At 39.8% G+C, this 27,645-nt stretch overlaps 1 protein-coding gene across 1 annotated transcript in view; it reads left to right on the top strand.

Annotated features, from left to right (window-relative positions):
* Positions 1-20,137, top strand: part of LOC135475155 (inositol 1,4,5-trisphosphate receptor type 3-like) — a 145,838-nt gene extending 125,701 nt beyond the window's left edge. The window contains 13 exon segments of the mRNA XM_064754930.1: positions 4,136-4,324; positions 4,631-4,736; positions 5,190-5,305; positions 5,490-5,659; positions 6,289-6,426; positions 7,349-7,510; positions 11,751-11,859; positions 12,646-12,769; positions 14,759-14,934; positions 15,255-15,407; positions 15,770-15,967; positions 16,522-16,659; positions 17,131-20,137. Of these exon segments, the coding sequence (XP_064611000.1) occupies positions 4,136-4,324; positions 4,631-4,736; positions 5,190-5,305; positions 5,490-5,659; positions 6,289-6,426; positions 7,349-7,510; positions 11,751-11,859; positions 12,646-12,769; positions 14,759-14,934; positions 15,255-15,407; positions 15,770-15,967; positions 16,522-16,659; positions 17,131-17,895 (2,544 nt within the window). The 3' untranslated portion in view covers positions 17,896-20,137.
* Positions 20,138-27,645: the final 7,508 nt, after the last annotated feature.

Below are 27,645 nucleotides of genomic sequence, written 5' to 3'. Positions count from 1 at the left end.
CAGTCTTGGCAGTAATATTCCTTAGTGGAATTGCCTCAGGGAAACGAGTTGAAGTACACATTATTGTTAACATATACTGATTTCCAGACTTTGTCTTAGGTAGCGGACCAACACAGTCTATTAAGATTCTACTGAATGGCTCACCAATTGCAGGAATAGGCCTCAAGGCTGCCTTGGGGATTGTCTGGTTAGGTTTCCCCACTAACTGACATGCATGACAAGACCTGCAAAATTCAGTAACATCTTTCCTTATTCCTGGCCAATAAAAATGACTGAGAATCTTATGATAGGTCTTATTAACACCTAAATGACCTGCTAACGGCGTTTCATGCGCTATGGTCAGTATGTCTTTACGATAAGACTTGGGCACAACTACCTGATGCTTAACTGCCCATTCATCCTCCAACGAAACATCGGGAGGCCTCCACTGCCGCATCAATATGCCAGACTTGACATAGTAGTAGCATGGGTCAGGTAAAGATTCACCATCTTTAGCTGCATCATTAAACAAGCAAGAAATACTTGGATCATTGTGTTGTTCAGCAATCAACTCAGTCCTACAAAATGGCTGATCACCACTAACAAAATTAGTATCTACTTCCTGCTGGCTGTCTAATTTGGAAGAATCTCCATCCAACATGTTGTTGAGAAAAGTCTCGCTCAAATCAACAGTACTACCCTGGCCTGTACTGACTTTTCTAGACATGGCTCTTGTAACAACACAGGACGGATATAAACCCGCTATCTCGCTTTCAACTGGCTCTGTGACTGAATTCAGAGAAGGCTTATCAACCATTAAGGGATCAACAGTAACCTTATCATGTGCTAAGTCATTTCCCAACAACAAATGAATACCCTCAAAAGGTAATGAAGGCTTAATGCCTACCCGGACAGGTCCAGATATCAAATCTGATGACAAATAAATATCATGAAGGGGAACACTGACAAAGTCACTAGACTCTACACCTCTAATAAGGGCACGAACCCCAGAGTATGACTCTTCAGAAAAGGGCAGAGTATTCATCAACAACAGAGACTGAGATGCCCCAGTATCCCTTAATATCTTTATAGGGGTAGCACAAGACATGTCGCTTCTAAGCGACACTGAACCAGAATTGATAAACGGAGCGAAGCTATCCATAGAGCATTTGGGAATCTTATCCAATCCCGTATCAGCTAACTCAGATCTGCTTTTAACTGCTGATGTAACTCCCGGCAATGTTTTGTGCATTGCAACACAAAGACCTGTGGGCTTAGACTCATTCTGAGCTTCCCGTATCCTTTTCAACTTGTAACATTCACTCATCACGTGACCTACCCGCTTGCAAAAATTACAAGTGACCCTATTTCGAGGACTACCATTCCAATCTGAACTACGTGAACCATGAGCTGTAGAACCATTGGAGCCTGGTGTAGAACTCTTCTGTGTAGAGCTACCTCTACCTGTTGCATGTGACTGGGTATTTCTACGTGTAAATGAATTAAATGGCTTACCCGTGTATGTAACCTTATGTGTCAAGGAATAATCATCAGCTAAACTGGCTGCCTCTTCAAGTGTACTCGCCTTCTGCTCATCAACGAACACCTTTACATCATTATGAATACAACGCTTGAACTCTTCTACCAGCACAAGCTGACGCAAACTTTCAAAATCCTTGCCTATTTTCTTGGCTATACACCAGCGATCAAACAACTGCTCCTTAGCTCGACCAAACTCAACGTATGTCTGATCTCTACCTTTTTCACAGTTACGAAATTTCTGGCGGTAAGCTTCAGGCACCAATTCATAACCCTTCAAAATTACCTCTTTCACATAGTCATAATTGGAAGCATTCTCTACACTTAACTGAGTGTAAATTTCCCTGGCCTTTCCAATTAGCACACTCTGTAATAACATAGTCCAGAACTCTTTAGGCCACTTCAAGCTATTTGCAATTTTCTCAAAATGCAGAAAATACTTATCCACCTCTTTTTCCTGAAAGGATGGAACTAACCGAATGTATTTGGTCACATCAAATCCTGAATCCTGTCTACCGGAAGGACCCGGTTTCTCACCTCTCTCAACCTCTAACTTTTTCATTTGGAACTCCAATTCCCTTTCCCTCTCTCTTTCTTGCATTTCTCTCTCCTCTCTCTCTCTCTGCACTTCCCTCTCCCTTTCCTCTCTCTCTCTCTGCATTTTCAACTTTTCTAACTCTATCTCATGTTCCCTCTCTTTCTCTTGCCTCTCTCTCTCATGTTCCCTCTCTTTCTCTCTCTCTCTTTCCTCTTTCTCCAATCTCAACTTTAACTCAAACTGCTTAAACTTAAGCTCGGCATCAGACTGACCCTCGAACTCATAATCAGATAATGCAGAACTTCCCTATCTCCACTAAATGTTTCAACAAAGTATACTGCATATCTCTTTTCCTCCATGAAGACTTTATGGACAAACCTAAAAATGTCCCTAACTTAACCAAGTCTTCCTTCTTTAAACTCTCAAAAACATCCTGATCGGGCGCATTAACAAACTGTTTAGGATCAAAATCTCCCATTGTAAATACTTAGCCACTGAATCATTCACCGTTAAAATTAAGCAATCGCTTCTCACTTGTGTTTAACTTCAAATATCCGGTGCAAAAGCAAAGGGAAACAATCAGATCCCGGACAGGCCCCCAATTTCTGTTACGGTATTGAAAACAGCAACAGAAAACAGACTCAGTGACTCAATATTACAATGTAAACAATGCTTTATATATAAAATGAGACGTACAGTTTTACAGACAGTTCAACAACAACAACATAAAAAACATACACATCAGTATTACCGGTCTTTAAAAGTTTCCAGTTCACCTTTGCTTCCCAAGGAACGTGTTCCAGGAGATCCAACGTAAAGACCATGGGATAAACACACAAGTCACAAATTGGCCTAGACAGGTACTTCGCCAGGTTAGCGAACACGAACACAGTACACAGGTTACACAGAACTGGAACAGTCAAGCCTTTGAATGACGTCACACCCGCAGAGCACAACACAGGGTAAATACAGGCATGGAGGTATAATCCACTTTAAAACAAGTCAGCTCCCGCAGAAACTCACAAACGAGCCGTTCAGAGACGTAGAGTAATGTCACCTTGTGGCAGAACGAACGTCCTTTACAAAACTGAAAACTTCAGTTTAGAGTCCTTGACGACCTTGTCGGTCAGGTGAGGTCAGCGTGTTAAACAAATTACACAGTCAACACTGTATAATCATAATAAAGATCCGAACACCAATAAACGTGACTTCCGCAGAAATTCACATAAACCAGACATCAGTACTACTGTGGTACACAAACGGTGCCGGCATAAAAATCTGTCCTCCCAAATGAAACTGGCATCACCAGCTCATATCACAATAATGGACTCGATACGAGAGCGTCTCACAGTCTCCTGGCTCCCAGTGGATGCAGCAAAAATACCTCCACTCTGCACAGAAAACACGGCTTATATACGTGCCAGGTGGATTCAACTATTTTTAAACACAGAGTTTAACAGCCAATGAACAGCCAGTTAAATAAACAGAGCCTTGAACAAGGTGCTTTCGGCCAGGTCCGCGCTGTACATATATAACAGGGCCTGTTATGCTTATAACATATAACACAAAGGTCCGCAGACTAACAGTACATGAAGACGTTAAATAGTCATACATAACAATGTATTTCGCAATCTTTAAGACAATCACTTAAAAAAAGCCGTCTCAAAACTTTAGTTGTTTGAATTATAAACACTGTTGGCTTTTTATTTGTAGTTACTACAGAAATATTTTGACGGAAATGGAGTCAAACTGAATATCTTAATAGTTTCTACACGTGCTTGACGTCCGATCTTTTATGGAACGTCACAGACCGCTTTACAACTGTTAGGCCCATTAGGCCAAGTCAGAACAAACAAAATAATTCTCCTTCAATTTTTTTCAGTTTAGTTGAATGGCTGAATCTTTTACAAAAGATGCAAAAGTTAGTTTATATTTACTTAACACCACATTTAAATGGTGACACCGCACCTCGCCAGGTACCTAATAAATCTGCTGACTTAAGGCCCCATCAGGCTAAATTAATATGGTCACCACTACAAATAATCAACATGGCGCTAACTTTTTGTTTTTGTTTTGTAGGAGGTAAAAGATACATTAGACAAGAAATCTGTCTACCAACTGATGGCAGAGTGTTACGAAATGCACCAACCAGACAAGAAGAAGTTTGAAGAAATTAAAAGCGTGACGGCGGCAAACAGCAGTGGAGGATATTTTAGTGCCGCCAAATCCTTCGCTAAAGCCGGTGGGAGTTTCCTCAGTAATGTAGTGGTATGTCAGATATTTGAGTTTGAAGTTCAAAAATCAAAACAACTTGTCGGTCGAGAAATGATTGAAATATGATTGTTTTATGTGTCTAAATTAAATAATATACAAAACTCTGGTTAAAATTCTAAAGCTTTTCCGACGATAGTGAGGTGGTGTCAAATTTTCACCGCTCGTTGGATAGGGCTACTTTCCTAGCAGGAGCCATTTATTACTACACGTGATGATTCATCAAGGAATATTCCTATGCGCGCTCATAGGCCTACTTGACAGAAGCACTCATGTCGATTGTGTTTAAATTTTGCGCTCCAGTCAAAGAAAATGAAAGAATACGCAGACGAATATATGGATGTTGGCTTCAGTTTCTACCTCATATTGGCCAGGATGTACGATGTAGATCCAAAGCTTGCTCACAGACGTAAGTGTTAGATGGACACTTCTTTTTGTCCATGTACGTTACATCATTTATTATTTATGTGTACGGCGTAAAACACTAAAAAAAAAACAAAAAAAAAATAAATAAAAAAAAATAAGCAAATAAAAAAACATGTATTGTCTGAGCTTAGATCGTAGTGACATGTATTCGGTGTCGTTGTTAAAGATAATTTAATCAATATTTCTGCCAGAGTAAGTAAGCTACACATTTTAACATATCTCCTCCTTCAATCCGTGAGTTGAACCAGTCCAAATTTTCCGATATTCGATGATTTTTAATTTTCTGCTGGTGTATAGAACTTTTTACTTTTCCTGGTTGGCGAAAATACGACTGAATTATTGTAGCGATAAACTACAAATTATTTAGCCACTTTTAATCATTAGGCTGAGGTCATCCTTGTGAAATGTGAACATGTTTTTCTTTCTTACTTTGTAGTTGTTATCCTTCCCCAACAACAAAAAGCCTTTGATTTTTATAAGAAAAACTGCAACTCCATTGAAGTCGTCAAAGAGGACGAGTTACAGAAGGTGAATTTCAGGGTTCGGAACAAGGTGAGATGAAAAAAAAAACAAACAAAAACAACAAAAAAACCCAAAATAAATGTATGTCTTCAACTTACGCGTTCGTTTTACCATTTTATTTACAATCACAAGCTTATTTGACTTGATTAAAATACGCTTGAATGATTGGCCAGTTAACACATATGAGGGTTGACAAGTGTCTGTAATGTTTTAGCGGGTTCTCAGGGAAGAGGTGAAAGAAAAGCTCAAATGGAACGTGGACCGGTCATCTCCTAGCAATAAAATTCGTGACCTGATGGACTGGACCCGTGACATCATGAAGGACATTGCCTACCAGAAAAGAATACTCAGCAATCCCATAGCCATCTGCTTGACCAAGGGATGGTACGTTATCCGCTCTTCACGAAGTTCAACGTTATAAAACACCCTAGCACACGTATACTTTAAAAAACAATGAAAACCTTTAGTTATAGACTCCCCTAAATCTGCGGATGGTCGTGCCCCCGCCCCCCCCCCCCCCCGTAGTATAAGTGAAATATTCTTCAGTAGCGTAGGGGTTAAAACACCAATCAAATAAATAAATAAATAGAATCTTCTGGAGTCATAAATTTACCCTTGAAAAGCTCAGAGATAAATGAATAATGTACTTTACAAATGTTCTGTTTGAGCCTAATGACATTAGTATAACGATTAGTTTACTATTACCGTTATACTGTTATCACATTATTCCGTCTTCTCATGGCTATTAAAATCACATGCTGTGATATTTTATAGGTTAAGCGATCATGGCTTCAAAGGGTTGAAATACATTTACTGTTATCTTTTTTTTTTGAAAACATGCTAAATCTACAAAACTAATCTTTATTTTTTCATAATTTTAATATCATCGAATATATCTTTGTTCGTATTTCGTAAAAGGACAAAATGTTTTCTTATACCTGATAGGTGTAAACGTGTGCGTATAAAATGCTTGAATGAAAAATTTGTTGGAGATTTACTTACATTTGCTACAGGCTGCTTTGGAACCATGGGGTGACCTTGCTCAGTTTTGCCATCAACATACTCATGCTGGTAACATGGGATGCTAAGGCGTCTCTTCCACCAGGATACAGTTCGAAAAATACCACAGCCCTGCCACCTGGCATTTACGAGTACGTAGAAAAATATCACAGTTCTACAGTAATGCATTTACAAATAAGTAGAAAAACACCATAGCCCTACCACTTGTCATTTATGAGTAAAAAGAAAAATACAATAGCCCTACCACTTGAATTTACGAGCAAGTAAAAAACCGCCAAATCTTTACCACTAGACCCTTAAAAGCAAGCTTTAAACTATCACAGCTCTATCATTATGCAGCAGATATGGTATCGTCTTCCTATACCCTGAATTTAGAAAATATTAGTTTTGCTCAATTAAAAAAGAATGGACTTGATGTTGAAGTTGAACGTGATACTAATCCTGGGAATAGACATGGTGCTAATCATGTGGATGTACCTGGTGATAATCCTGGGTATGGACGTAGTGCTAATCCTGGCGATGAGCGTTGTGATAATCCTGGAGATGGGCGTAGTGCTAATCCTGGAGATGGGCATAGTGCTAATCCTGGGAATGGACATGGTGCTAATCCTGGCGATGAGCGTAGTGATAATCCTGGGTATGGGCGTCGTGCTAAACCTGGGGAGTGATAATCCTACGGATGGGCGTAGTGGATATGGTGCTAATCCTGGGGATGGACATAGTGTTAATCCTACGGATGGGCGTAGTGGTCATCCAGGGAATAGATATGGTGCTAATCCTGGGGATAAAGATGTAGTGCTAATGCTGAGACAATTATGATGCTACTTATGGTATTGGACACATTGTTAATGATTGATATGTTGCTAGTCATGAAAAAGAACATAGTGCTAATGCTGGGAAAGTACATGGTGCTAATTCGAGGGATGGGTGTGGTCGTGGTGCTAAACCTGGTAAGAACCATAGTTCTACATTATCAACATCCTCATAACCTAATGACAATCAGGAGAAAGGTAACTAAAATGCCAAATCATATATCACTGTTTTTGTTGGCAGCCCAATCCCCCAAATCAAGACGTTGACGTTAGAGGAGTACGAGATTGCCATCTACGCCCTGGGCGGTCTGCACAACCTCCTCTCACTGTTTGTCCTTATCAGCTACTTTGTCTGTAATCACCCACGGCTACCCAGCATCAAGAGCATCGGAACCTTCTTCAAGTGAGTTTAACCTCTTTTTTCAATCTGTATATGATCACTTTTTTGCAAGCTCTGTTGCGGAGAGTTTGGCGTGTCTACACACATGTTGTGCTAATATTGGGTGAGTATACAGTCTACTTGCACAACTTACCCTCATCCATGTACCTCAGCGCAATCACCCAGGAGCCTCTCATCAATGCAGTCGCTGTGAGTTGAAGTCCAGCTCATACCGGCATCCTCTTCAGTCGTATGTGACATGGTTCGCCAGCAACCTGTGGGTGGTTGTAGGTTTGGCCGGGCTCTGCCATATTTCCTCCTATCATAATGCTGGCCTCCGTCGCATAAGTCAAATACTCTTGAGCACGGCGTAAAACACCATTCAAATAAATTAATTAATAAATAAATACTCTCCTCTATGACTCGTTCCCCAGTAAATCATCTGAAGAACAAACAATTGGATCTGAAATAAGGAAGGTAGATTATAGTTATAGTTGTCGTCTGTCCCGTAGGACAAAATTTGGAAATCTTTACTTTAAACTGTATATTATTGGATAATATTACAGTTTGTGAAGTTTGAAACAAACACCCTGTGGAATTTTCACATTATTTACATTCAAGAAATATCTCTGAAACAAAGTAAAGAAGGCGATAAGCCCTATATTGTATTGCCACATGTAGTGTACCGGTACAATAGAGAGAGTACAGGTTTGTTGGATTGTTGGTGTACAATAAATTATCATTGAAATATGACATTGCTGGTGTAGAGGCTGATGTTAGTATTATGAACTGTTTTCGTGGACATTACGTTAACACTGTGTTGTCAAGTGATGTACATGTATCTTACGTGTTATATTGTAAGAGTTCAATGAACTGTTTTAACACGCATGTAAACTAATAGGCCCTATGTTTATTTATTTATTTGATTGGTGTTTTACGCCGTACTCAAGAATATTTCACTTATACCACGGCGGCCAGCATTATAATGGGTGGAAACCGGGCACAGCCCTTAAGAAACCCACGACCATCCGCAGGTTGCTGTCAGATCTTCCCACCTACGACCGGAGAGGAAGCCGGCATGAGCTGGATTTGAACTCACAGCGACTGCATTGGTGAGAGACTCCTGGGTCATTACGCTGCGCTAGCGCGCTAACCAACTGAGCCACTGAGGCCTCTAAACTAATATACACAAGACGGATAGTGTGCTTATATATTATATAAACTATATGCTTATGTGATAAAAATCAGGTTGTCGTGCAGGCATATGTGGGCAACACGTGAAGTGAACAGGAAGTGATATGCACAAGATATGCTTGTAACTGTTTTTTTGTTGTTGATGTCTTTTTTCTGTCCTGTTTAATATGCTGGAATGTCTTAAAGTGGTTCCCTTTTCCGAGCACTTCCGGGTTTAAGGGCAGAGACCTTTATTATGTTTCAAAGAAACTCAACCGTCGTGTATCGACTTATACTCGTAGTGAACGGCACAAAAGACAGGAGAGGGCACTACAAAGGGACAGTACTCTATATTTGCCTTCTATCTATCACTGGTAAAGAACCGTTAAAACATTCTTTCATTCGGATCAACACCAACATTTAATGGATTGCTTCTTCCCGAAGGTCGAAGCTGTTCACAGAATTACGGGCAAATCCCTAAAGGAATGATCGCTTTTGTAGAATTGTTAACAGACAGAGAGAGAAAGAATGACAGATAGGCCGACAAATAAACAACGAGGTAGCAACCTCTTTGGCTGAAGTTACTATACGTTTCACAAATAGTGTATTACAAACACCACAGCAGCAGCAACAAAATATTCGAATAGCATCTTCAAGCGAGAGAAGAGTCCACCTATTCGGAGATTAAAGTGTATTTAGTATTCAGTATTAAAAGATGTATGTAGCATAGAGCGCTGTCGACACTTATTAACTATTGTACGCTTTTAGCTTCACTGTTCACGTGTGATTTTGCTGTAGTTTTATGTAGTCGCGAGTTTGTCTAGCAGCCATGGATACGTTACACCTGGTATGAGACAGATTGTATCGTGCACTTCACTGATCACGCTTCGTCGAAGTGTACAGGTGAGTTTACTTAAAAGGGAAAGAAAACATAAAAAAGAAGTATCAGTAGATGGGCCTTTGAAAACTGTCTCTGAATATACTTTAATTTTTTTAAAAAGTTTTCATTGCAGTCAAAGGTCGCTTTGGATTGTAAAGTGAGCGAATAATTGACTACGGTAGACTTCCACAAACTGGGTTTATAAACTTTTCGTACAACTTTTCTCGTAAGTCGTGTCACTTTATGGCACCTAGACAACTTTTTTTGGGAGAAAAGTTACGAGAAACTTAATTGACGAAATTTTGTGAAAGTAAATATTGATAATGTGTACCGCCATTGTCGTCACATTTCTCAGACGCTAAAATACATGAACATACTTTGTTGTCAGATTTGCTTTTTTTTTGCACTGATACACATTATATGAGAAAAGTGCACAAGAAATTTGTCCAGGCCTTTAAAAAAGGTATAGAAGAATTTGTGTGATGTCAAAGACTATCAGTATGATCCGCACAAAAAACACCTTCCAATCCAAGCATTTCCTTTAACTTAATTCCGCGACAAGAAAAAGGTATTTTCAGATGTAGTTTTAAATTATCTTTCAACTGATGACGACTTTTTATGTTTTTTTTTACTGTAATTATAGGAGAGAGTACAAAGACATGAATGTTCATCTAAGTGTTTGTTAGCTGTAACGACACGATTGTTAAATTACACTGCCAAGAATCCCGCCGCGTGTATATGGCTTTTCGTTTCAAGGAATCGGGTTATATAAAAAAAATGCATGATCTTATTCTGCTAATACTTATTCAAGCCTTATAAGTGTGTTCGATGTGTATGTGTTAAAAGTCACAGATTACTTATATTCCTAAATTTTAATTCATCAAAACACTTAATATATACACATAGAGCAGTGTTTTTCTTTTTTTCTTTTTCCCAGATTTTTGTGTGGAAAGATACGAAGGTATGATGAAGTCTGCAAAAGCCTTGCGCTGTTACTGATGTCTGTCAACTGGTCTCCTTGTTCACAACTTTAGTCAAAGTTTCATTGTACTTTTAACCGATGACAAAATCACGTCTCATTCCAGGAGTGGTCTCATACGTTATAGTGACGCTGTGTTCTCGTAAAATTAAACCTGCAACTGACTTGTAGAAGGAAAAATCTTTGTGCAGTGTTTATCTAAACGGTTACAAGACTGCTAATCGCTTTATATCTATTCCATTGGTGTCGCATTGGTGTAAAGCGCCAAGAATATATCGCTTTCATGCTAGCGCTCAATTTTATGCATGAAAACCACGAGACAATCGCGCACACCAGTAAAAATCCTGCCATGAGCACGAGCTTAGATGTCATCACGCGGGTATATGTCATGAAAAAGGCTTGTAATCATCGTATGGGGTTACAAAGTTCATCGTACAGGCTATCAATAAGTCATCATAACGACTTTAATACAGGTCATCATACCGGATAGCAGATCATCATACGGACTAATTAGTCATCGTGCATGCTTTTATACAAGTCATTACATGGGCTTATGTTTCATCGTACAAGCTAACAGTTCATCATACGGGCATTTTTGTCATCGCACGGACGTAAAGATACGGGTCATCATGTAGGCTTATGTATGTCATCTTACCGGCCCACATGGTGTTCACATTAAAAACTTTGTGCTAGAACAAGAGCATGGTAAACTTGTCGTAAGTTTCAATAAATAACAAGATCTCAGTGTTGCTTTTGTGTTTAACGTTTTACCCTGTGCTCTTTGATCTCATATGCGCCCTCATCTTCCACATGCCCTCGCCCGTTGACATCCAGTAATAAGATTGTGTGTAGTACACATATACATGTACATACTAAATCTAACTCCAATGAATGTACATGTACGTTTTCATTACACACAGTAAGCTGTGTTTGATGATAGCCTTAATGGCGTTGTTTGAAGTGTACAAATCTCTTTGTTGAAAATCAATTATATGCGAAGCAAAGATATTTAGCTTCGCATTTTATACCTATTTCCGAACTCGCCATGCACTTTCGGAAACTCGCCATGCACTTCCGGAAAGAATTTGCTCGGAACTGGAATTGAACTTTATTAGCCTACTCATGAAAATTGGGTATGACCATAGATTTTGTTCGCGTCATAGATTCACTTCGTCTAGAATCTTCTATTATGTGTATAATGTAAGTTTCTGTATTTTCGTTATTTTTAAAAGAAAACTTTGTCGGAAGAAAGATGAAATCGACGAAGAAGAAGAACGAAAAAAGCAGCATACTTCAAAACTCGACGCTCGCTTTTTCAGCTTTACGACCTTCTACTATCTGGTAAGTCATAGCGTGCAAACTGCACTATGATAAGTATACATTCACTAAACACTTGATCAAAATTCCAGTGGTGTTATATTTTATAACATGCTGTTGTACCATGCAATTTCGAAACATGATAGGCAGCTTTTGTTAACATTAATTTACCAATCACCTGAATCACCGTTTTCTTGACGCACAGATGACACCTCTTTCCTTCATGTACTTCTTAAGCTAACAAACTCTCATTCCCTTAATTTTCTTAAATACTGTGAAACCTTTTTTCCCTCAGATGCTCATGTTATAGTATGAAACAATTGCCTAACGTTTCTGACAAATCACTTGACACACTTGATCTATTTTTACCTTCTCTATATTCTCTTTGAACATTCACCCAAATGCTGATGTGGGCTAATTTTAAACTTAACATATTGACTGTTCCACTGTTCCAATTTGGTTGTTGACTCTTTCTTGCCTTTGCCTGAAACTTACCGGTGTCACCCAGTCAAGACTATTTTTTATCAGCTGTAACCCTGTAATAAAAAGAAATGTTTTGATTTCTTTATCAAGGATGTCTTTAAGTTATGAACTGTTACGCAAGATCAAGCATTTATAATTCTAATTCCAGTTTTGTAACACACTTTGTTCAAGTTTCCGAGCCCGGTTTCCTCTCACTTTAATGTTGGCCGTCGTCGTATAAGTGACATTTTCTTGAGTACGGCATAAAACACCAATCAATCAATTGAATGAATCAATCTGTTCAGATGGGCTCAAATTGAAATGCGCTGTTTGTTTCTCTTGTTTAAGGCTTTCCTGGGCTTGTCCCTGGGAGGTACCCTCTTCCACGGTTACTTCTTCGCCTTCCATTTGCTAAATATCGTTAACAACAACCAGCTTTTGGGAGGAGTGATCAAAGCTGTAACACAGAACGGTAAGAAATGGGAGTCAACCATTCAGGCAATGAACAAAGTTTTAAAACGTTGTCCATATAATGCAAATCTTCAGGGTTTTATATTTAATTGCATACACTTCCTGGCAGAAGCAATAGGCTCCATGATCGTGTTTTGGGGAATCAGGTAGAATCATCAAAGTTTGCATACACACCATATTTGATAAACAAAGTAGAATACATTCCTGTCTTAGACTTACCACTGAAATTCTGAAACGTTTAAATGAAAGAAAGACAAGCTCTTTTGTTTCTGTATTGACTATCTTAAGTAACATTTGATTGACAATGTCTCTTTCCCTACATACAAACAGATGAAAATGAAAAGAAACTTTCCATACCAGACTGATGTAAATGTAGTTATTTAGTGTATGCTGAAGATATTAATAAATTTTTAAATAGTTTTTAAACATCATTCAAACGGGAAGGTGTGTATTAAATACCATCACTCTAAAACGTAGACGGAAACCTGATGCCAGTTATGTATAGTTGAGAGCTATAAATTCCCTGTTGTGGGTTACCTTCTGCAACGTGTTTGTGCAAGTTTTATGTATATCGCTGGAGTGTTGCGGGATACCTTCCTCATAACGTTTCATGCGTGCTTCATACACGTTGTTGTCGCGGGTTACCTTCCTCATAACGTTTCACGCGTCTATCATACACGTTGTTGTTGCGGGATACCTTCCTCATAACGTTTTATGTGTGTTTCATACACGTTGTTGTCGCGGGTTACCTTCCTCATAACGTTTCACACGTCTATCATACACGTTGTTGTTACGGGTTACCGTCTTCATAACGTTTTATGTGTGTTTCATTCAGGTTGTTGTTGCGGGTTACCGTCCTCATAACATTTTATGTGTGTTTCATGCAGGTTGTTGTTGCGGGTTACCTTCCTCATAACGTTTTATGTGTGTTTCATACACGTTGTTGTTGCGGGTTAACTTCCCTATAACGTTTTATGTGTGTTTCATACAGGTTGTTGTTTGCGGGTTACCTTCCTCATAACGTTTTAAGTGTGTTTCGTACACCTTGTTGTCGTGGGATACCTTCCTCATAACGTTTCATGCGTTTTTCATACACGTTGTTGCTGCGGGTTACCTTCCTCATAGTGTTTTATGCGTGTTTGATACATGTTTTTCTTGCGGGTTACCTTTCTCATAGCGTTTTTTTGCGTGATTCATACATGTAGTTGTTGCGGGTTACCTTTGTCACAGCGTTTCGTGCGTAATTCATACATGTTGTTCTTGTGGGTCACCTTCTTCGAGACGCTTTATGCGTTTTTCTGCCAAATCGTTGTTATTTTTATTACCTTCTTGTGAATTACAGTATGTGTGGGCCTTTGGTGTCGTACTTAACCTTTTTTCAGTCATATGACCACGAGGAATCGATAAACGTGTGTACATATACTGTGTCTTTTGTGGCCGGGTGAGTCCATGCCGCCAAAGTGTTGCTGCCTCGGAAGTATCATGCCGAAGACTCCAGATATGACACTCCACAAAGTCACAGTATACTGACATCGGGCCAAACAGCAGTGTTTCCATGCTCCGTCCTCTCAGTGCTGAGCGCCAAGCGAGGCAGAAACGAGTACCACTTTTTTTTAGGGTTTTTTGTATGTCACTTTCCTGGGTTCCATTTTCTGATGTCCCGATTTCGAGAGGGACGCTCAACCTTTCTATGACGTTTCAAGCGTGTTTCAGAAAAGTTGCTGCTGTGGGTTACGTTCTTCATGACGTTTCATATATTTTTCAGGCAAGTCATTGCTGCGAGCTACCTTCGTCATGACTTGTCATGCGTACGTGTATTTCAGGCAGGTCGTTATTATGGATTGCCCTCTTCATGGCGTTTCATGCGGTTTTTTTTTCAGGCAAGTCGTTGTTGTGGGTTACCTTCTTCGTAACGTTTCGTGAGTTTTTCAGGCATATCGCTGTTGTAGGTTACCGTACTCATAACGTTTCATGCGTACATGTATTTCAGGCAAGTCGCTGTTGTGGGTGGCTGTGCTTGGCCTCTGCGTGTTCTACCTGTACGCTATCTGCGGCTTCGCCATGATGAGGAGCATGTTTAACCCGGACGAGTACTTGTATTGCAGCTCGTTGTGGGAGTGCACCCTCACTGTCGTCAGATACGGTCTTATCGGAGATCTCTTTGAGGTCAGTTCTGAACAATAAAAGCATACCATGTTTATTAACTAGATTTGTGTAACAGGTTGATAAAGCTCATAAAGTACGTAGTGTCATCCTACAATATCTAATATTAAGAGTAATCAATATCTGGTCAGAGAATGCCAGGACTTAGGTTAATTAATATACATTTGGTCAGGTATATAGGGCCTGCACATCCCAACGGGGAGCGGCGCTTTTGTTTGCACAGCAGAGTGTTAGAATAATGGTATTAATACCAATTTCTGGACACTTAGGTCTGACATTATGCCCTATGCTGTAAGACAGACAATTTTCCGTTTTTTTTACAGGTTATGAGGGCACATCCTTCAGAGGCAACCTTCTCGAAGTTTGGATTTATGGTTCTCTACCACGTCTCCTTCTTCATTTTCATCACCACAATTGGCCTCAACATCATCTTCGGTATCATCGTGGACACATTCTCAGAGTTGAGAGACCTCAAGGTGCGGGCTGATAGGTATTTGGTGTAAGGATTGATTCAGCATGTGACAGCGCTCTGCAGGATGCTGTCTGATATAGGCGCTGGATTCACTTAGCATGACCGAATGAATCTACGTACTGTTGACAGTGCTGACCGGACTATCTCCCCTCTTTTTACTCTTCAGAGTACTGTCTAAACTACATTTCATTTCTGTTTAGGACACTGACTAGACAATTTCTTGCATAGAGTACAACATTTACCTTCTTTTGAACTCTTTCAGTACTATTTTCTTTCTACAAGTCACAGGGCGGGGTGCGGGCGGGCGACTGAGAATACTAATATAAGTATAGACCCGTGACAAATGTCTTTCCTTGATGTTTTCAGTGGACCGCGGAATCCGACATGAGAGACACCTGCTTTATTTGCAGTAGAAACAGCTACGACTTTGAGCATCATGGAAAAGGATTTGACCACCACGTTCGCCATGAACATAATATGTGGGCCTACATATTCTTCTTCATACACCTGAATGGGACGAAGGTCAACGATTACACTGCCATGGAAATGTTTGTCCACAAACTTGTGAGTAACGTCGGTGTCGGGCTTGATCGGAGGATGTTGCTGTTTATGTTCTTGCTCTGTATTTTTTTTTAAATACCCATGCGAAGCTGCCATGGTCTTTATCTTATTACGCATATTGTTGACTAAATCAAGATGTTGAACTCGTCGGCAGTTCATGAGTAACAGTTACAAAACATTGTTTTCCACAAACAAGTTTTATTCCACAGGCTCATTAATCTGTACATACTGTTTATATATCCACCTGTGTCAGCAGATCCATTGAACGGTAGTAAATGTACATCCGGGTTCTATCAGCTCTCATGTCCAATCTCGATGTGTGTTAAATTTGTGGACTAAATTGCCTCCCTAAATTTTTATATTAATATTTGACTGGCTTTAGAATTAGCTTCTTGGGTTTCTCTAGGCGAATGGAATCTTGTGCCACATACACATACACACGTAAATTACCATAGTAAGAATTGTTACCTTTTCCCTTCATTGCTGTCTAATTGCTTTGCTGATTTCACACATTTTTATCTGTTTCAAGACTTATATAGTAGGGGTTTTTTTTGCAGCTCATCAATGAGAATTACGATTTCTTTCCCCTGGATCGAGCCCTGTCACTGGCGTCTATGGGCAAAGACTCTACCGAGTCCAAACTGGATGATCTCATTGCTCATGTGAATTATATTGTTGAGAAACAGAGACGAGAGGTATGATTGATCAGAGCATTCAAATTGATAATTATCAGTTCTTCTTTCCCAAGACATTTGGGATGTTATAAGGAGATGCATTAGTGTGAGAGAAAAAATCTGGATATGTACATGGTGCATTTGACCCTAACCATGCATCCTGTTAAGAACGAAAATCTATGCTAACACATCGTGGTAGAGTGACTTATGAGGTTGGAATGTATGATTTTGTCGATCAGCATCGATCTGTTTTGTAAATGAGTAGTGAGAAATCGTAGCAAAATGTCGAGAAACCCGTTCTCGTTGTACATTGCAATCAAAATTGAGATAGTTATTTTCCACTGGTTGTTAATTTTTTGTTTTTTTCAAGAATGTTTACACTTTGTTCCAATATATCTTTTAGCTTGAACCTGGTAATGAAAAAGTACACACATCTTCTCACAAGGAAACTTTGATTTCCAAAGGTTAAGACATTGAATGTTATGTTTACAGGACGCAGAGAAGAAGAGGCGTGAAGAACGTGTGCGCCAGAAGATTTGGGAACACAAGCATCGCCTGGGGTCATTCCGACGCCGTGCCAAGCTTCCGGGTCCCCGGGACCCCGACCCTCTAATGTCGCTTTCCCCGGGTCAACTCGACGACCCTCGCTTACTTGCCCTCAGTTCCTTCAGACGAGGCAGCGATGCCGGCAGCTTTAGCCCTGGAGGTGGTCAGCAGCCTGAACGTCGCAGTAGTCAGAGCCGAAGTCCGAAAGGAAGACGAAGCTTGAGTCCCATTCACTACCCGTCAGAAGTCGGTGACGGCCGATACAGTCCATCGAGGCGAGAATTGGACGACAGCAACATCAGGAGTCTTAGCCCTGTACGCTTTGACGAGAGCCGCAGCCGGACTCCACTGGCGTCTCGTCAGGGCAGTGAGGCAGAGACAATAGGAATGAGCCCTACCCATTCACGGAGGGAGTACTTATCCCGAGAGCCCGGCTCACTTCTGAGCCCCAGTTGGATTGAGAGTCGCTCAACGAGTCCTAGAGCCAGCGCGTTCTTCCCTGACTCCGACATGCAGCATCTATCCCGCGAACATTCTCCGTACGGTGACCGGCGCACGTCTATCTCGTACAGTGAGCGCAGAGCGTCCATTGCCCCGACAGATTTGCTGACTGAGCAGCTTGAAGGCCCGGCCTTCCCTCCCGACGATGATTACCTATCAAGAGATAGAGAGACGGACGACGACTCATGGCATTACGAATCAAGACTGTAGAAGCAACAAATACGGCCTTGTACATGTATATCAGTCAACACATACGCATGCAAAACCGTAGATTTCTTCACCAATCCCCATGGCATTTAACCTCTTCTCGTTTGTTGTGTTGTTGAGCATTGTGACGTAGTAATAGCTATAACAAGAACAGGTGTCGTTTAATACGTCAGGTGCGACGTCATATTTACGTGTATACCACATACTTACTTACACGGTAATAGTCCGTATTCATCCACCACTTATAAATCCACCAAGTTACGTACATATACATCATGAGACATTTCTTAACACTTTTTATATGACCACATGTTATGTACAGGTTCCGTTGTGGAAAATGTTTATCGACTGTACATCGATTCCTAACCTTTTTGAACTATATATACACTCAGTTTCGCACGATTTCTTTTCTGTAATGCTTTACCACACAGAAAGAATAATTCAGCATGTTGGAAACATATCACATCTTTATGGATTTTTTTTGCTGTATAGATATGGACTGTTCAGTGAAAATTATTTATATAATACATATTTATTTATTTATTTGATTGGTGTTTTACGCCGTACTCACCGTTAGAAAAATCATGACTGGCAGAAAACAGTGTTTTAAAATTAGCGAAATGTATGCATATAACATAGGTAGAAGATTCGCATTCCTTTGATTACAAGTATAGATTAAAGTATAATGAAATTGAAAATTAATGTTTGTACTTTCTGTAACTATTAGTGCGAACACTAGTAATTTTGCTAAAAGGTCTTGAATGAAATAAATGGACCGAGTGTAGGAGAATGGTTTCTTGGTTGACACAACAGAGACATCAGAACAAAAACTCTCGATCGAGCAAAACATGACCTAATGGTTAATGGTTGCCGTTGATCATTACGAGGTGAAAATTCAACCCGGCCTTGGACATTGATTTTGTAGATTTCCTCTCTCTCATTGATGGTTGGACCTTGGCAACAATAAGTGGTCGACGACATACGTGTGGCCGTATTCACAGCCTACCATTGTTGAAAACCCTATTGTCTTCCGCCAAATATTTTGTAAAAATCTGTACTTCACAAATGAGAATGGTCGTCAGTAACTTGCCAGATGTTGGTGGTTTACGCCGAGCACTCCAGTTTCCTTCACCTATAAAACTAAGAGAGAAATAGAACTTATACCTTGTCAGCACGCTGATAAATCGGTTTGGGTTTTTGGTCTAACGTTGTATATATGTATGAATACTGCGAGCGGTGTAGTTATTTGCTTTAATATGGACATCATCTACTGTCACTGTTCCTTACCAACATCACTTGGTGCAAAGGTCACCTATGGAACGCTTCCTTTTTGTCACATTTGATGAACTGATTAGAAAGCAGTTTCTACTCCATTTCTTGATCTGGTTGCATTGGTGCCATATAGCATGGTAAACATTTAAACAGGGAGTCAGGATTAAGTGTTGAAATGCAGCAGCACCTATCTTTGTGCGAATACTGCTCTACTTTGTGCGATTACCGCTTCTCTCCGTGCAGTTATCGCTTCTCTTTGTCCGATTACATCTTCGATCTTTGCGATGATCACTTCTCTGTACGTTTACCACCGTGCTAAGGAGCCTTGAACCAGCTCTATGCTCAAGACACAAATCTTCCTGCGCCTAATTCTGGGAAAGTTTGGGGATTAGAGATTTCGTGTATGACCGATACTACGCAAATACAGTTTAAATATATTTGAGAATTCATTAGTCAGGTTTCGTGGCAAATTTGTGAAATGTTTTCTTGGCAATCCCCACTTTCCTTACGTGAGTGCACTCGGACATTCTGTACATTTGATATTACTTCAGTCACGACCTACTAAAGCACCATTTAGCTATATAGTTTATGAATGAGGTGAACTATTGTCCGTCTTCCTCCATGTTATATCATGTAAATATGAGAACTTAAATATGTTTGGTTGTGAATAGATCTCGTCTCTCACCTGTACACTTAGATCAGTTATATACCAGATTTCAGTCGAATGTGTTAAATAGCCTTCCGTTTTTTGTCAGAATTCGGCAAAGTCTTTCAGGATCCAGTACTTCATTGGGAGGAGTAAATTTTAAGTTAATTTGATTAAGTAATTTATTTCATATTATAACCATAAAACATTTAACTAATGCTTTTTTTCTTGTAATTTAGGCAGATAGAAATTCAGTATTTGATTAGATATTCTTTACGTTTGTGTAAAGTTTTTTAAAATCCATACCGTATGTATAATATCTACCCTCCTTGTTGTATGATTAAATAAAATTTTATGGATAAGAATAATATCCTGCCTTTGTTGTGCATAATTATTTGATGTTTCTCCATCTTATTATATTTGTTATTTAGTTGATATTTATATATATTTATTTAGCCGAAGAAAAAAAAAAGAAATATATATATATACATATTCCGAAAAGAAAATATTTAGCTCGCAAATATGTGCTCACCACACAAACACATTTTCAACACGCCGTAAAGTTTTAAAGTTGATTGAAAAAGAAATATGTGCTAAAAATATGTCGCAAATATAAGTGAAAAGGACGAGTAGGTTTTTAAATAGCCCTAGGAATTATGGTGCTGGTTTAGATTATTCTAAATTGTACAGAAAGCGTGAAAGTGTATTATTAAATGTAAAAATCCGATAAACGAGTAGAAACTGTAGTAAACATGTGGCTAGTTCACATATTTTATATGGTAGACACTTTTACATGTTTATCGAATTTTTACATACAATAACACTTTGTGCTTGTTGAAAATATCCACCACATTTACCATCTTAACATTTCACGTATTTACTATTTTGTACATGGGGTCTCCATGATCGAGGTGGTTAGCGTGCCAGCCCGGAGCAATTACCCAGTGGCCTCTCACCAATGCAGTCGCTCTGAGTTCCTCTCTGGTCGTACGCGAGAAGGTCTGTCAGCAACATGTGGACTGTCGTGGGTTTTATATACGCACTGGAAGCAAATCCTAAAACATCCTAGATGGCCCTACGTGCGAAGGTCTGTCATCAACCTGCGGATGGTCCCGGGTTTCCTCGTGCTCTGTCCTGCTACCTCCCACCATAATCCCACCGTCGTTGAATACGGTGTAAAACACCATTCAGATAGATATAACAAACACATCTCTTTTATTGCTTAACATAGTATTTATGCGTACGGCGAAAAAAACAGTCAAACATAGTCTTTATAAATAAACATCAAGATGCGTTTATAAGCTGTAACAGAAACTAAAAACTATTTTAAGTGTCATATGCAATGCTTCATAGTGTTTAATGTGATGATATCTGTTGAACATATTAGCATTATCATTTCATTTGTATAGTGCAGATTTTTGCATGCGTAAACACAGGAGTAAGTTAGAATTGCGGAATACGTTAACTGTATTTACTCCTGTAAAGTAGGTGAGAATATAAATAAAGGCGTACAGCACAGACAGTAAAACCTGAGCAGCGACCATAGTGCGCTGTCAAAATGCAGTGTTGTCATCACATTTAACTTACAATCGCATTAAAATGCTGAGCGACCAGTCTCGGGAACGCTTAGTCCACAAGCAGAATCCTGGATTATGCATGAATACAATATAGTTAAAGACACAGAAACAGCACAGAAAGTAAAACCAGAGCAGAGGCGACAGGGTGAAAGCTGGCAAATGGTCACACGTAACAGATGAAATGCGACTTCTTGTCCATTTACCTCAGACAGGTTTTTATTCTAACTGTTTGTGTAAATGCATGAATATAGCAATTTACACACAACTGTGAAGGACAGATCGGACAATGTGAGCAGATTGGAAGAAAATATGTCCGTGACGATGCTGGAGATGGAAAGAAACGCCATGATAGGAACAAAAGTTCTGTTTTGTTTATTTGGTACCGAACATCACTGGTCTAGAATTCCTCAGAATGCTGTGTTGTCATTATATTTAACAGACAGTAACATTAAAACAATGCTAAGTAACCAGGCCTCGGTGATGCTTAGTCCATCAGTAGAATCAATGGTGACGACATGTGTCACAGCCTTGGACAATATGCATGAAGGCCATTTGTAAAACCCCCCGTTTTTGTTTGATGTAAGTTTATAAGAAAATTGGGAAGATGGTCGAAAATGTATGACGATGTGGGATACGAAAATGTCCTCTGGGTTTCAAATTCACTCAGAGATATCCTTTAGAATAAAGGATTTTTCTACTTATGGTTTTTGTTTGTCAAGCAAACTGTGTCTGAGGAAATATCCGAACTACAGGTACATGGACTTTCTAATGAGCTGTTCCGTTGGACGTCTTGCCTGAGACAAATGAGATCGTGGGTTCGAACCCGGCTTCCACTGGTTCCGCTGCTCCCTATTGTTAATGAAGTACCTGGTCAGAACTGGCTGTTTTCCACGAATCTGCTCCGTATGACCAGGCTCTCAAAATTGAAGAAATACTTGTGCACAAGGCTATGAATATTTATAGGACGATCTTTGCGAATCTTTTACATTATGGTTTATTTACCACAGACGAAAGACTTTATTTGTTCTTTTCTTCCCCACTTAAGGAATGGTTGTAATGCACCTACATAATCCTCTCAAGTCACATATTAAATTATATAATAACACATAAAATAAATTTTCTGAGTGCTTATGTGTGGGATTATCGCCCATCTGTGAAGAAAAGAACTTCTAAGTGAAGAAGCTTGAAATGGAAGGAAACGCATGATAGCAACAAAACTTCTGTGCTGTTCACTTGGTACTGAACGTGTAATACTTCTCTCGGCCGCTGGCCAATGTACCTGCTTCTGGCCGTTTTAAGCTGCTTTACCAGTTTCTTCTTGTTTCGCCCGGTCTTCTTGTTTTTCCGTTTTGTCCACCTCGTAAAAGTGACATGATTAGAAAGAAAAATTAACAACACAACTTTCTACAGAGCGATCAAAGTGACATGGCTAGATGAAATTGTATATATATACTGTGCTTTTTAATAAGTCGTGCTAATGAGATCTTTGTTAAGTCGTGCACACGACATAGCAAGTATTTCATTTTCTCGAGATCTTTTTATGTCATTATTTTACTTTTTCATAACTTTCAAAGATCTTTATTAAGTCGTGCGTGGGAGATCTTTACTAAATGCGAATGACTTAACAAAGATCTCGGGCAAACGACTTATTAAAACATAATAGAATAAAAGTTTTGTTGTTATTTCTTTTTTCTGTTTACATTTTTTTTACATTGATCAGTTTACGTAGCGGGGAAATGCTTTTTTGCCTGAAGCATATCCCCATTTTGTACCCATGACGTTGTTTGGTACGATTTACCAAATCATTATCATGACATCAATGAGTGGACACGACTCAAATGTCATCGGTCAAATGGGTCACATCGATATTTGGACTTGCTTCGGTTGGTCCTAAATCCAGATAAAATCAGCTAACAGGGAAATCCCATCGTAACATAAAATGCTCTCGCTCCTACACGTGGTAACAAGGGTACGTAGTATAAACCTTAATATGGAAATTGTGCAGGAGATAGGCCATCGTCCCATTGATTGTGTATCGGTGAGTGACGGGTTGTAAATCGTGAAAAAGAAGCTGCTGAGTTTTCTTTGTGGAAAGTTGTACCAACTCATGTTGAAGGCTAACAATATACGAGCGCTTATAATTGTCGCATACCGCTAATGCTTGCGAAGGTCTCTCGGCAACTTACGGTAGGTCGCGAGTTTCCCTTTGGCTCTACCTTGTTATGTATGACTATTTAACGTTTTCATGTACTGTTAGTCTGCGGACCTTTGTGTTGTATGTTATAAGCATAACAGGCCCTGTTATATATGTACAGTGCGGACCTGGCCGAAAGCACCTCGTTCAATGCTCTGTTTATTTAACTGGATGTTCATTGGCTGTTAATTCTGTGTCTAAGAATAGTTGAATCCACCTGGACCGTATATAAGCCGTGTTTTCTGTGCAGAGTGGAGGTATTTTTGCTGCATCCACTGGGAGCCAGGAGAGTGTGCGACGCTCACGTATCGAGTCCATTATTTTGATATGAGCTGGTGATGCCAGTTTCATTTGGGAGGACAGTTTTTTATGCCGGCATCGTTTGTGTACCACAGTAGTACTGATGTCTGGTTTATGTGAATTTCTGCGGAAGTCACGTTTATTGGTGTTCGGATCTTTATTATGATTATACAGTGTGGACTGTGTAATTTGTTTAACACGCTGACCTCACCTGACCGACAAGGTCGTCAAGGACTCTAAACTGAAGTTTTCAGTTTTGCAAAGGACGTTCGTTCTGCCACAAGGTGACATTACTCTACGTCTCTGAACGGCTCGTTTGTGAGCTTCTGCGGGAGCTGTGACTGGTCTGAAGTGAATTATACCTCCATGCCTGTATTTACCCTGTGTTGTGCTCTGCGGGTGTGACGTCATTCAAAGGCTTGACTGTTCCAGTTCTGTGTAACCTGTGTACTGTGTTCGTGTTCGCTAACCTGGCGAAGTACCTGTCTAGGACAATTTGTGAATTGTGTGTTTATCCCATGGTCTTTACGTTGGATTTCCTGGAATACATTCCTGGGGATGCAAAGGTGAACTGGAAACTTGTAAAGACCGGTAATACTGATGTGTATGTTGTTGTTGTTGTTGAACTGTCTGTAAAACTGTACGTCTCATTTTATATATAAAGCATTGTTTACATTGTAATATTGAGTCACTGAGTCTGTTTTCTGTTGCCGTTTTCAATACCGTAACAGAAATTGGGGGCTTGTCCGGGAACTGATTGTTTCCCTTTTGTTTTGCACCGGATATTTGAAGTTAAACAAGTGAGAAGCGATTGCTTAATTTTAACGGTGAAAGATTCAGTGGCTAAATATTTACAATGGGAGATTTTGATCCTAAACAGTTTGTTAATGCGCCCGATCAGGATGTTTTTGAGAGTTTAAAGAAGGAAGACTTGGTTAAGTTAGGGACATTTTTAGGTTTGTCCATAAAGTCTTCATGGAGGAAAAGAGATATGCAGCATACTTTGTTGAAACATTTAGTGGAGATAGGGAAGTTTGATAGTTCTGCATTATCTGATTATGAGTTCGAGGGTCAGTCTGATGCCGAGCTTAAGTTTAAGCAGTTTGAGTTAAAGTTGAGATTGGAGAAAGAGGAAAGAGAGAGAGAGAAAGAGAGGGAACATGAGATAGAGTTAGAAAAGTTGAAAATGCAGAGAGAGAAAGAGGAAAGAGAGAAAGAGAAAGAGAGGGAACATGAGATAGAAAAGTTGAAAATGGAGAGAGAGGAAAAAGAGAGAGAGAGGGAAGTGCAGAGAGAGGAAAAAGAGAGAGAGAGGGAAGTGCAGAGAGAGGAAAAGGAGAGAGAGAGGGAAGTGCAGAGAGAGGAGAGAGAGAGGCAAGAAAGAGAGAGGGAAAGAGAATTGGAGTTTCAAATGAAAAAGTTAGAGGTAGAGAGAGGTGAGAAACCGGGTCCTTCCGGTAGACAGGATTCAGGATTTGATGTGACCAAATACATTCGGTTAGTTCCATCCTTTCAGGAAAAAGAGGTGGATAAGTATTTTCTGCATTTTGAGAAAATTGCAAATAGCTTGAAGTGGCCTAAAGAGTTCTGGACTATGTTATTACAGAGTGTGCTAATTGGAAAGGCCAGGGAAATTTACACTCAGTTAAGTGTAGAGAGTGCTTCCAATTATGACTATGTGAAAGAGGTAATTTTGAAGGGTTATGAATTGGTGCCTGAAGCTTACCGCCAGAAATTTCGTAACTGTGAAAAAGGTAGAGATCAGACATACGTTGAGTTTGGTCGAGCTAAGGAGCAGTTGTTTGATTGCTGGTGTATAGCCAAGAAAATAGGCAAGGATTTTGAAAGTTTTGCGTCAGCTTGTGCTGGTAGAAGAGTTCAAGCGTTGTATTGATAATGATGTAAAGGTGTTCGTTCATGTGCAGAAGGCGAGTACACTTGAAGAGGCAGCCAGTTTAGCTGATGATTATTCCTTGACACATAAGGTTACATACACGGGTAAGCCATTTAATTCATTTACACGTAGAAATACCCAGTCACATGCAACAGGTAGAGGTAGCTCTACACAGAAGAGTTCCACACCAGGCTCCAATGGTTCTACAGCTCATGGTTTACGTAGTTCAGATTGGAATGGTAGTCCTCGAAATAGGGTCACTTGTAATTTTTGCAAGCGGGTGGGTCACGTGATGAGTGAATGTTACAAGTTGAAAAGGAGACGGGATGCTGAGAATGAGTCTAAGCCCACAGGTCTTTGTGTTGCAATGCACAAAACATTGCCGGAAGTTACATCAGCAGTTAAAAGCAGATCTGAGTTAGCTGATACGGGATTGGATAAGATTCCCAAATGCTCTATGGATAGCTTCGCTCCGTTTATCAATTCTGGTTCAGTGTCGCTTAGAAGCGACATGTCTGGTGCTACCCCTATAAAGATATTAAGGGATACTGGGGCATCTCAGTCTCTGTTGTTGATGAATACTCTGCCCTTTTCTGAAGAGTCATACTCTGGGGTTCGTGCCCTTATTAGAGGTGTAGAGTCTAGTGACTTTGTCAGTGTTCCCCTTCATGATATTTATTTGTCATCAGATTTGATATCTGGACCTGTCAGGGTAGGCATTAAGCCTTCATTACCTTTTGAGGGTATTCATTTGTTGTTGGGAAATGACTTAGCACATGATAAAGTTACTGTTGATCCCTTAATGGTTGATAAGTCTTCTCTGAATTCAGTCACAGAGCCAGTTGAAAGCGAGATAGCGGGTTTATATCCGTCCTGTGTTGTTACAAGAGCTATGTCTAGAAAAGTCAGTACAGACCAGGGTAGTACTGTTGATTTGAGTGAGACTTTTCTCAACAACATGTTGGATGGTGATTCTTCCAAATTAGACAGCCAGCAGGAAGTAGATACTAATTTTGTTAGTGGTGATCAGCCATTTTGTAGGACTGAATTGATTGCTGAACAACACAATGATCCAAGTATTTCTTGCTTGTTTAATGATGCAGCTAAAGATGGTGAATCTTTACCTGACCCATGCTACTACTATGTCAAGTCTGGCATATTGATGCGGCAGTGGAGGCCTCCCGATGTTTCGTTGGAGGATGAATGGGCAATTAAGAATCAGGTAGTTGTGCCCAAGTCGTATCGTAAAGACATACTGACCATAGCGCATGAAACGCCGTTAGCAGGTCATTTAGGTGTTAATAAGACCTATCATTAGATTCTCAGTCATTTTTATTGGCCAGGAATAAGGAAAGATGTTACTGAATTTTGCAGGTCTTGTCATGCATGTCAGTTAGTGGGGAAACCTAACCAGACAATCCCCAAGGCAGCCTTGAGGCCTATTCCTGCAATTGGCGAGCCATTCAGTAGAATCTTAATAGATTGTGTTGGTCCGCTACCTAAGACAAAGTCTGGAAATCAGTATATGTTAACCATAATGTGTACTTCAACTCGTTTCCCAGAGGCAATTCCACTAAGGAATATTACTGCCAAGACTGTAATTAAGGCTTTAGTTAAGTTCTTCACCATGTTTGGTCTGCCTAAGTCAGTACAGTCAGACCAAGGTTCAAATTTCATGTCTGGCGTGTTCCAACAAGTTATGCATGAGCTAGGTATTAGCCAGTATAAGTCCTCAGCTTATCACCCACAAAGTCAAGGAGCACTAGAGAGATTCCATCAGACACTGAAAAGTATGATAAGAACTTACTGCTTTGAGACAGGGAAAGATTGGGACGAGGGTGTACCTTTGTTAATGTTTGCTGTAAGAGAG

This window comes from Liolophura sinensis, chromosome 9 (assembly GCF_032854445.1).
Source record: "Liolophura sinensis isolate JHLJ2023 chromosome 9, CUHK_Ljap_v2, whole genome shotgun sequence".
NCBI lineage: Eukaryota > Metazoa > Mollusca > Polyplacophora > Chitonida > Chitonidae > Liolophura > Liolophura sinensis.
Note: the sequence above shows the minus strand (reverse complement) of the source record. Positions and strands in the feature narration are given on the sequence as shown.